The sequence below is a fragment of the Festucalex cinctus genome, chromosome 2 (assembly GCF_051991245.1).
Source record: "Festucalex cinctus isolate MCC-2025b chromosome 2, RoL_Fcin_1.0, whole genome shotgun sequence".
Taxonomy (NCBI): domain Eukaryota; kingdom Metazoa; phylum Chordata; class Actinopteri; order Syngnathiformes; family Syngnathidae; genus Festucalex; species Festucalex cinctus.
The window spans coordinates 21133121-21145133 of record NC_135412.1 but is presented as its reverse complement, the minus strand read 5'-3'; the positions used below and the strand labels follow the sequence as shown (position 1 = coordinate 21145133).

The 12013-nt window shown below is 45.8% G+C and overlaps 1 protein-coding gene across 5 annotated transcripts in view; it reads left to right on the top strand.

Moving 5' to 3' along the window:
* The window catches only part of LOC144014106 (nucleolar protein 4-like), a 47120-nt gene that overhangs the window by 22198 nt on the left and 12909 nt on the right, over nucleotides 1–12013 (top strand). For all 5 annotated transcript variants that reach the window (XM_077513644.1, XM_077513642.1, XM_077513643.1 and 2 more), the window contains one exon: nucleotides 11424–11845. In XM_077513644.1, the coding sequence (XP_077369770.1) occupies nucleotides 11424–11845 (422 nt within the window). The remainder of the gene's footprint in view (nucleotides 1–11423; nucleotides 11846–12013) is intronic.

The window sequence follows — 12013 nt, the reverse complement described above, 5'->3', positions numbered from 1 at the left end:
GTTGCCACTCACTAAGCTCACCTAACTTAATACATTGATTTCTGTCCAGCGTTTTCACATTATTTTCTGCCTCAATGGAGAAAATGGTACAGTGTGCGGCGTACGGTTGTACCGCTTAGTCTGGAAGAAGCGGTAAAAATGCTATTATAAATTTTCTCTCATAATATGTGTCTCTGTGTGCTAGTCAAAGATTCATCTACATCATATTGTCAGAGCCATAAACAATAAAATGAAAGTAAATCCCACTACTGACATACTCTGAATTGTCGACGCAAACAGTGAAGTTCGTTCTTTGAGAGGCTGTTATTATTACTCACATTAAATGTAAATGTCTCAAATAGATATAATTGTGTCTTTATATCACAGTATACAGTCATGTACTCTATATGGAGTGCAGTGTGCACTCCGAGAGTTGACAGGAAGTGCTCTGTGATCGATTGGTCAAGATTGAGGGTAGTCGGTTGAGCTGTTGTGTTCAAGGTCCAAAGATGTGTGGGTGGATGTAGGATTTGTGTGTGCGTGTACGCGCGTGCGTGGGAGTGGTATGGTGAGGCGAGGTCGAGGAGGAGATCAACTCTACAGTCTGGGTCTTTGTCTTCCTTTCTTACAGTGTGTGTGTGTGTGTGTGTGGGGGGGGGTGCCAGCAATATTTTTTTTCTTTCACCTCTCAAGGCCACAGACGACACAGCCGCAAGTTGCACAAATGCACACATACACACATGGACAGTAGACACACACATTACATAAAATGTGTGTTCATGTGTTCGGAGTCCAAGTGTGGGAGGAGTGAATGATGCGAGACAAAAGTAAGGCAATATTGGTAGTTCACTCAGTCAGCATGTGTTATCGCTCTCTCTGTGATGTGGGTTTCTCATGAAGTCCCTCCTCCCAGCATATGATGACTGCACCGCCATTGGCTGACCTCTGTGACTGTTGAGTTGAGGCATCATTGGACAAAGCAGATGTCAATCAGTATAGCGACACTGCCTTGATGTTGATGTCTCTCTCTCTCTCTCTCTCTCTCTCTCTCTCTCTCTCTCTCTCTCTCTCTCTTGCTCTCGCTCTCTCTCATGTTGCCAACCTCCCCATAATATTATGATAATTATCTTATCGTGAGGGTCATTTAATGACAAAATGTAAAATCATACCATGGCGTTTGGGTATCGTTATATCCCGAGAGCCTGATGTGTACGGTGGTCATTGTCGGTGAGCTTTTAGGCTGGACACTTTGTAGCCAAATGAAGGGTTTGAATCATATTCACAAGTAGGGTTGGGCGCGTATTGATGCCAGGTATCAGGATCGCGGCTGATACCAGCCACCAATAATCTAGGCAAAAAAAAAAATCTGACATGGAGTAAGTCCTCCTCAGCAGTAGTTGGCGCTATACTGCGGCAGTTTAACCCATCTGCGTCTCATCTGCCTCAGAAAGTTTTTTTCCCCGATTGTTTTTTTTTCATTGTGTTGTTGTATTAGTACAAACTACTTTCACCTACCAGTCAAGGGGGTATCAACTGTCAATCTTATGGTCAGAATGTCATGGAGCATATGGCACTTTATCTGGATATGTTTTACACACACAGACACACCCCCACACCCACACATACACACTGTGCTGTGCTGTGCTGTAAAGTAGGTCAGGAGGGCAGTGGCGAACATTGCAAGCAGCTTATGACACCCACTAAGGCACACACGCAGTGTTGTAATTTTGCCACTGAGGGCTTTCCGTATTTTCGTAGACAGCGTACATGCGATCGAGCGTAAGAACTGGCACATCTTGATTTATGTGCAGGTGCAAGCCACCTTTCGCAGGTTTGGCAATTTTGTAGACGGCACTATACTGTACCACCTTTTACATGCCACTGGCGCACCTGATGGTTTTTGCCGGCTTACAGTAGACTAAACCTCACCTGTTTTCTGGTGCGTGGTCATGTGACATTCTCAAACTGAGCCATGATTGGTCGTTACCTGAGCACACGTGATGCCATTTTCAGTCGTCAGCAAGTCGCAAAAGGTGTTTTTAAGGTATTAATTGTAGATGAAAAACAATGGAAGTTATTTCATTAATTATGGACAAAATATTAACTTCTTACTGCTAAAAATGGCTAAATGAGTGAAGTATCCCTATACAAGTGGAGCCGCTTCCATTTGGCTGGGAAGGAACTCGGCTTTGTTCACGGTGTCACATACAAGGCACAGGTACATTGCAATATTTTTATACTTGTTAGATTATTAGACTTACTGTCAATAATGGCTTTTATTTTGTGCTTGAGGTGACCCACTTGCAGCTGCTTATGTTGTCATGGTTGATATGTCATGTTCTCATGTATTTGATTTATGTTGTGTTATGTTGTCATATCATGGCAGCATGTCGTCATGCTCTCACATGTCACGGTTACATCATGGTATCATGTTCTCATGTCATGGTGGCCTGTTATCATGTTGTCATGGTGACACGTCGTCCCGATTTGGCAGTCTAACATTGTCCCAGCGGCCCATTGTCATGATGCCATGTTTTCATGTGCTTGGTTGTATGTTGTTGGATTGTCTTGGGTTCACATTGTGAAGTTGGCTGAGCTGGCGCTTACCCCAGAAGAGGGGTGCGACTGGAACTGGGGCACATAGAAAACTAAAGGAGTAACTAAAACCAAAAATTGACACATTTTTAATCTAATAAAATAAAAAAAAAATCTTTATATTATACACTGCAATTATTGTAATTCAAAGTCTGTGAACTGGTATACAGTACCTGTATTTCATTTCAGGATGGTTGTTTTTAAAAAAAGTTTTTAAATATTTTTTATTGAATCTGTATACTACACTACACTTACCCCGGGTTTTCACCGGTTGCGGTTGCGGTGCGGTTGCGGTGCGGTTGCGGTGCGGTCCGGCGACGCAAGCAATTAGATTCCATTCATTCGAATGGTGCAGTTTACACCGCTTGCGGGTGCGTTGCGTGTCGACTGCGGAAGGCCTGCGGCGTGCCGCAAGCCTTCCGCAAGGATAGACCTATTTTCTATTTTTGCCGGACGCCGCAGCGGTAGGCCTCCGGCAAATGGCAAGCTAGCACAAAACACATCGAGCGGGACAGGAAGATCGAGGCAGTTTCAAAATAAATTTCCGGTTACCTTTCAGAATAAAACACTCGCCAGCTCCTATTTCGCAAGTTTTTCAGCAAAACGTGACGTGGGCGTCGCCGGGCCATGTGCTCATTCACGGTTTAGACACCAGCGAACATGGACGAGGAGAGGTTTAAATTGGAGGTGGAAAACCACAAAATAATATATGACACGGCACATCCTTTTTATAAGGACTGTAATGTATTGTGAGTTTGATGTTCGCGATTGCTTGTTGTGCCCGTCTCGCTTGCCGTACTGAGCGGCAGCCGGACGCGGAAGACAGAAATAAAGAGTGGACCCGCACTGACCCGACTCTCGTTATTAATATACTTTACAAGGACAACCAAAAAAAGGATGCTGCATGGAATCTCATAGCAGAAGAAGAAGAAAAAGTTAAATCAAAAGAAGTCCACCTCTCTTTCTGCTTCTCTGTTGAGCACAGACATTCTGTATGTTTGTCGTTGTGAAATGCCACATGATCGCGCGCGCGCGATCCCGCGAGACATGTTGGGAAGTGGGCGGCGACGGAGCTGCCGGACCGCAGCTGTGCGGAGCGGTGTGGATTGACAAAAAAATTGACCCGTCCGGAGCACGCAGTCAGGACGCACCGCACCGCAACCGCATCCAGTGAAAACCCGGGGTTAGTGTGATTTTTTTTTTTAGCCTTGCACACAAGAAATACACAAAATTATATATATATAAAAAAGAAAACTAATATTTTCATTAATAAAAACTAAATAAAAATTTCAAAGAAAAATCTAACATTTAAAAAAAACTTAGAGCCCCTAAAGTGACAATGGGGAGACTAGTGAAATATGTTTCTCATTAGGATGAGAAACTTATTCATCCTAACGAGAAAATTAGAGTTTCTCATTGTAACGTACGACGGCGTATTAGGGCCATGTAGAAATATATATTTTTTTAGAGGGTGGGGGCAATATGACGACAAAAATTGGCAAATTTGCCACTTTTTAATATGACAAGACAAAAAGTGGCAAATTTGCCAGTTTATAAACTGTCGGGTTTTCAAACAAGGAGATACTAATTGGTTTAGCAGAGATTAACAATATCATAGTTGCCAGTGTATAAAGTGGCAAATTTGCCACTTTTTTCTCATCATAATGCCCTTTAAAGAAATATATATATTTCTGCGTAGGAAACGTCATTACTAGCAAGTGAAAGCTTATTTAGCTAAATTAGCAGACAACAAGACCTTTGATTTGTTTTAAATGTCTCTCAGTCACAACATAACTGTGACAAGTTGAAAGTAAAGCTGCAATGTACTTTTAATAAAGTCCCGGGTAAAAATCAAACCAAACGAGGTCCTTCATTGTCATTTTCACTCAGAAATACAAACCGAAATGTAGATATAGGGTCTCCCATGCTAGCATGCAATGGACTACATTCTAATGAGAAATTTTGTCATGCAATCAGGAAAGTTTCTCGTCCTAATGAGAAGCCTATTTAATTTCACCCCAGTGGTGCCCAAGTCCGGTCCTCGAGAGCCCCTATCCAGCCTGTTTACCATGTCTCCCTAATTCAGCACAGCTGAATCTAATGACAGCTAATCAGCAAGCTTGGCAGAAGCCTGATAACGATCCTGGTCACGAATCAGGTGTGTTAGTGGAGAGAATCATGGAAAACAGGCTGGATACTTGGGCACCCCTGCTTTAGAGGCTCCGTAAAAGCTAACAAATGTGTTCTGAACAATAATTTAAAACAAACTAAAACATTTTAAAAATCCAAATAAAATAAAAACTAATCATAATGAAAATTCCAATCTGATTATAAGCCTTAATCCACTGGACAGAATAAACGAAACTAAGCATTCATGTTTTGGAACGTGGGCGGAATATCAAATTTTACAATGAAAACATGACTTGTGTGTGACATGCCAACTGCGAGCGTCTTTGTTGGGTACGTACTATCCCACACCTTTTGCCCTATTGACCGTGAGTGTGGGCGGGGGAGGGAGTGAGAGCTGGAGGGGTTTGGTTGCCATGGCGATGCCAGGTGGTAGGCGAGGCAGTTTGGGAGGTACTCAGGGTGTGGCGCTGTGGAGCACTGCGTCTTAGCGGGATAATCCATTGTAATCCTGCGTTGGCGTTCGTGGGTGGATTGGAGAGGTTGGGGGAATTGCGGTGTGGGGGGTGCATTCCCAGACCCCATCTCCCAGGATGTGGTGAAGAAAAGGATGAGAAGGAGGGGGGAGCAAGTGAAGGAATTAGCATCTGTTAACACGCTCACCTCTTCCAAGGGGGAGGAGGAGTGAAGCTGCAAATAAAACATGATGGACGGATGACCCAATCGAGCACCACACACCATCATCCATTCATCCCTCTCTCCAGCTCTCCTTCAGCCCTTTATTATTATTATTACTGAATCCTCTCATTCATTTCTCAATCCATCCTTTTATTTTTCCTCCCTCTCTCATCCCTTCATTTCCCTCTTAACTCTCTCTTCTTTCTTCCCTCTATCATTCTCCTCTCTCCTCATCCCTCCATCCAGCTCTCCCTGCATCCTCTCCATACTTCTCTCCATCTCCCCCTCCCTCCCTCATTCAGCCCTTCCTTTCCCCCCCCCCCCAGGATTCCCCGTTCAGTGTGGTGATGCGTTGAAGGGTCTTCAGAGGGGGGTGGAGGGGCGGGGATGCTGAGGTGTACGTTGATCTGTCATCCCAAGTTCAACCATCTCCTCGGCGTAAAAACACTCGCATCCGGGCGAGGGTCACGGTGGTGTCAGTATGATGTCACACTGTGACACACGCATGCACACTGGCGTGTTCAGGGGGCGAGGTCATATGATGCGCCTCGCGCTCAATCATACAGAGCATCCTATTCACACACACGGTCACACTGTGTCACTGAGAGGCTGACACTGCAGTTGTAAATCACAATGTGAGTGTGCGTGTGTATAACAAAGTGGGATTTTCCAGATGAAAACGTGCTTCGTCACGTGTTGCATGTGACAGTTAACCATACAACGAACACTAGCCTATTCACGGTTTGCATTTATTTATTTATTTATTTATTTATTTATTATTTTTTTTTGTCAATATGTGTATTACAAATGGCTGGTGATGATTCTGTAACTTTTAGTCATCCAGTTGTGAAGGAGTAAAACGAGCTGGACTTGCTCAAGTACTGCATGTCAAGTATGAAGCTGCACCGGCGCCACCGCCTGGTCGTGTGGTGTCATTTCACGTTCCCTTTGTCCTCCTTTTAAACTGGAAACCACGTGCCACCCAGGAAGTTGATCTAAATTGGACGGTTGCAGGGCGGTTGTTTTGCGTTTCCCTATCAGTCAGATTGTAGCTGTTATCTGTCAAAGGAATTGCAGTAAAATAATGTAAATACGTGTACAGTATATTATGTGTTTATGCTTACATTCGATGCACACACACACATACTGTATATACATCTTAGTCCACCATGAGGTTTGTTGTTTTAGCAATGCCATTATATAACTAGAATGGCACTCAGTAGCACATACCTCCATTTCTGTCAGCGTTAAACTGCAAATAAAAGTGGGAAAAAAAAGAGAGAAAAATAACATGACATTAGGTGGTGGACGGGTTGCATAGTGACTCATAGTAACTCAGTTGTTTACAAAAAATCCATACCTGAAACCAGATTGACATAATTTTATGTCTTGTCTCATTGCACCTTGAAGAGCTTTCGTGTGAATTGACTGATGTCAGTGTAATCGCGTTAAACTTGACTGGTTTACATGGCAAAACAAATTCTAGGAAAAAGGTACTGAATAAAATAAAAGCTTGTGGTGGTATTTTAATAATAACGATTAAATGGTGTGATATAAAATTAGTTTTTTACATCTATATGTACTGTGTAAATGTACATATAAATAACTTGCATATACACGTTTACAGTATGCAATGTACTTTATATAACCATATGCACACCTATACTCTGAATACACATTTCTCCACCCTTCCCCCATCATCATCATAATCATCATCGTCATCATGCAACATCCTCCCCCCTCCAATACTCCTCCCACAATGGCTAGCTCCTTGCCCTCCACCCCCCGTCACCCACTGAGCAGTCTCTATGACGTCCTTCGTCTCCATATTTCCTTTCGACTTCCTGCATCCCTCCATTCTGTCCTTGCAAAATGATGCGTCATGATGAAACCAAGACAGTGACTGTTTTTTATTTAATTTGTTCCGGCAGTGAGACATTATTTTTGTCCAATATATCATTTATGAGAATTGCTAGGACATACCTTTCATCCAATCAGTAGTACCAGTATTAGTAAGAGTACTATGAATACTAATGGTAGTAGTTTCATTAGTAACAGAGCTGGAGCTGTTAATAGTACTGGTAAGAGCTCTAGTTCTAGTTCCAGTCTTAGCCACATTACCACTAGTAGTAATCTTAAGAGTACGATTAGTTCTAGTGGGAGGACTAGTAATAGTTACAGCACATGAAGCAGTGCTAGGGCAATTGTCTCAGTACAATTACTAGTAAGAGTATTGATAAAAATACTTGCAAAATAGTAGTGAAAGTGTTTCTAACATTAGTTATTGCTAGTTCTACAATTAAAAGTACTACAAAACGTAATACTAATTGGGCTAGTGAGACAACTAGGGCTGTTAAGAGTACTACTACTACTACTACTCAGATTGCAAAGTAATCCTCACCACAGTATACATCTTTCACCCAAACGTCATTGCTTCATCCATCTCTTGTCAGCCTTCATTCATCCACCACTTTCCATCCATCTGTCATGAAATGTTTATGTCCATTAAACTTAGTGCATGATGATGATGATGATAGAAGGAAGAGGAGAGTGCACAATGAGTGGAGGGCTGCGGTGGAATATTGATGCTGTTGTGGAATTGGAGAGCATGTAAAATTATGTAAGATGAATATTCATATTTGTTTCTATACTGTACTCTAATGTATGTATTGGTCCATTCGTTTCTATATGGTGACTTAATGCCGCCACCTGCTGGACTTTTTGTGAACTTGTCTTATTGCACACATGTTATTAATTAAAGGGGTACTTTACTTATTTAGCCATTTTTGGCAGTCAAACATGAATATTTTGCCTATAATGAATTTGATATTTTCATTGTTTTTCATGTACAATTAGTACCTTTAAAAACACATTTTGCAACTTGCTGTCGACCCGAAAATGACATCACAAGCCTGGGGCTCCCTCCCCGGCCCGGGCGTCGGGCTCCGGGGGCCGGGCGAGGGTTTGGGGCCTGCCCCACTCCGGTATAACTCCTGGCGCCCCGGGCGGGCTCCGGTGGCCGGTGGGCTGTCCGGTAGCCCTGCTGCGCTGGCTGTCCGCCCATTGTGGTGCCGGGTGGATGAGGTGGGGGGCGGCAGGGGGTGGGGGTGCTGGGGGGCGGGCGTGCCACCTACACCCGCCGGGTTGGGTGAGGCCCCGCTGGTCGCTCCTCTTACTCACTTCACTAGCTTGCACTATACACTTTGTAAATATACACATAGGGCACACAACACATTTCTTGGTGGGATGGGGAAGGGTGGAAACACCGTCTTCACCCTTCAACTCCCCTCCAATTTTAATGCACCTCACGTCCAAGGGGAGGGGTGAGTTGGGGCGGGGAGCCATCAGAGGGGATGGACTGCAGTGCCTGGCAGCGCTGTGGTCCCCCCCATTTGTGTCCCTGCCCCACCACTTTGTCCCTCCATTCCCTTTTTTAATGCACCACACATATACATATTCATTTTTTTGGGGGGGATACGGGTGTGTCGGAGTAGGGGAAATTTTTTCCCTCTGCTCCGACTCACCTGCTCCCAATTTTAATGCACCACACGCACACACTTGTATATACACTGGGTGGGGCCACATTCACGGTGTAAGGGTAGAGCTCGCCAGTCGGCGAGCTGGCGGACTCAGTAACAGGGTTAGGTGTCACTAGTACTCTGGCGTGACGACCGGGGCCTCTCCCCACCGGGCTCGGTGTTCTGGTGTTCCGCCTTCTCCCCTGGTGCTTCCTCCTCTGCTTCCCCCCTCCCGCCGCTGTGCAAATCTCGCGCGGCTGGAGGTGGGGTGGGCACATCTTCCCTCTCTGCGCTGCTGCCCGGTGCCGGTTTCCGGGGGGGGGTGGGGGGTTCTCGCGGGGGGCCGGGTTCGCGGGGGGGGGTGGCGGCCGTCGGGGGGGGGCGGCTTGTTTGGGGGGGGGTGGAGGTATGGGTGGGTGGGGGGTTGGGTGCTGGGGGTCGGGGTGTGTTCGGGGGTTTGGGGGTCGGGGGTGGTGGGGCCTGGGTCGTGGTGGATGGCGGGTTTGGGTGGGGTGCGGGGGGGTCGTGGGGGGGTGGGGGCTGGGGACCGGTGGGGCGCTGTGGGGGCCCGCTGGGCCTCGTTCTGCGGCCTTGGGCTCGGGGGTGTGGGCCGGGGCTGGGGCGGGGGTGTTCCGGGTGTCTGGGTCGGCTCGCCGACCGGTGTCCGCTCGGGTGGCTTGGGGGTGGCCTTGGTGCTGCCGCGGCCTGGGGATTCCGGGGGGGGGGTGCTCGCTTTGCTGGACCGCGGTTGACGGCTTCTTTCTTTGGTGGTGGTCCTTATGCATGCCAGATCCGTCGCACCAGCATCTACTGAAACTCAACAGAAGTACCCTCTCCCTCCCACAGCCCCTTGAATCAGTTGGTGCTGGTGTCTGTGGTTCTCACTTTGCTTTATCTATCCTTCCCTCCTTCCTCTCTTTAGTTTTTCCTCTGGTCACTTGAGATCTTAATTTATTAGAAGTATGAGGTTTCTGGGGTTGGCATAAGACTCCGGTTTTGTAACCACGCAGGAGGGGTCTTGTTGGTGCTGGACTTCACTTTGATGGATTGGATGTACTGGCTTCTATTGATCTCACTCTGCCTTATCGATCCTTCCCTCCTTCCTCTCTTTAGTTTTTCCTCTGGGCTCTTGAGATCTCGCTAAATTTGCTGGAATTTAGAGGCTTCCGGGGTTGGCGTAAGACTTTGATTTTGTAATCATGGGGAAGGCAGGAAGTGTTTGGTCGGTGCTGGATGTCACTTTGATTTACCTTTCTTTTCTCTTTATTTCTTTTTTTTTCTGACCTTTTCTCTGGTCTCCTGACCATTTAAATCTCACGACTCTGGCAAGATTCTGAAGTACCTGGTTAAGGCGAAGGGTAATGGGATATTTATAAGGTTTTAGGTGAATGAATGAGTATAAATTTATACGTATTTGCACGCACGCACGCAAACGCACGCAAACGCACGCACGCAAACGCACGCACGCACGCAAACGCACGCACGCAAACGCACGCAAACGCACGCACACATACACACAAAAAAAAAAAAAAAAAAAAAAAAGAAAAGAGCAATGATGACAAGACGTTGAATCGGTAAGACTACCGAATGAACAATTCTGAGCTCTTCAAAAAAGAAGAAAAAAAAAAGAAAAAAAAAAGAAAAAGAAAATGACATCACAAGGGCTCAGGTAACCAATCACAGCTCAGCTGTTTTCTAGGTTTGGTCATGTGACATTCACAAGCTGAGCTGTGATTGGTTACCTGAGCCCTTGTGATGTCATTTTCAGTCGACAGCAAGTTGCAAAATGTGTTTCTAAAGGTACTAATTGTACGTGAAAAATAATAAAAGTATCAAATTAATTATAGACAAAATATTAACTTTTTATTGCTGTAATGGCTAAATAAGTGAAGTATCCCTTTAAATTTATTTACAGAACCCAAAACTATGGTAAATTCAGGTGCAATATCTTAAAGAGGAAGTCAATTTTAAACATTTCTTGACAATAATGTTATATGTGACCTCACTAGTCTAAACGTGACATGCTGATTAATGTTACTTTTGTGGACTGTGAGTTCCTGCAAAATCCAGCCGTTTTTATCCATCTCGGGGGCGGCCATCTTGCCATTTGCTGTCGACTGACTGATGATGAGATCACGGTTGCTCAGGGCAACGACCAAACACAGCTCACCTGTTTTCTGAAGTCGGGCTGTGATTGGTTGTTATGCAACTGTGATGTCATTTTCACTTGACCGCAACTGGCAAAATGGCCGCCTTCTGGTACTGATAAACACTGCTGGATTTTGCTGCTTAACTCATATTCAGTTAATGCAGTATTAACCAGAATACAGTATTTAGACTAGTGGCATAGAACATACTAATGTCAAGAATTTATTTTTTTTTGGTGTTGACTTCCCCTTTAGGTAGATTATCCATTCACTCACTTAATATACTACATATATGTTACAAATACAAATAAAGATGAATGATTGGCTAGTTAAGAAACTTTTCCACACCAAATCCTTCCTTCCTTCTCTGTCATTCCAGACGATTCATCGTCCGAGAGCGGCAGCGGCCTTCCCACCCTCACCCCTCCGTCCTCCTCCTCGGCCGCCGTCGCCGGGGAAGTCGAGGTTGTCAACGGCAACTGTGGCCCCGCCCCGCTCGACTTCAGCACGCCCACGTCCTGGTCCTCGTCCTCGGAGGACCAGCATCCCGTGAACCTGAGCGAGCCCACCGCTAAAAAGTCGTTGCTGGGCGGCTCCCAACTTCCCGTCACCGTGTCGGCGGCAGCGGCGGCCCTGCTCGGCGCCCTGCATCCCAACGTGCCCGAGGAGCTGCGCAGGAAGTACCCGCTGGCCGCCAAGCCTCCGCTGGCTCCTCATTCCGTCCTGCCCGTGCCGCACATCCCGCACACACACGCCTTGAACGCTGGCGAGCTGCGGCTGGATCGAGACTATGGCGGCAAGGTGAGCGGACTGGAGGGTGGCGCTTTCCAAGCTTTATGGGCTCTTTGCACAAATTCACTACTTCCTAAACTCAACACCAGTCCTTCATTTCCTGTCTTTCATGAGTGGACAAGCTGATTAATCCAGGTGTGCCTGATTTCAGTAACTGCTACAACATTGGCCAGACAC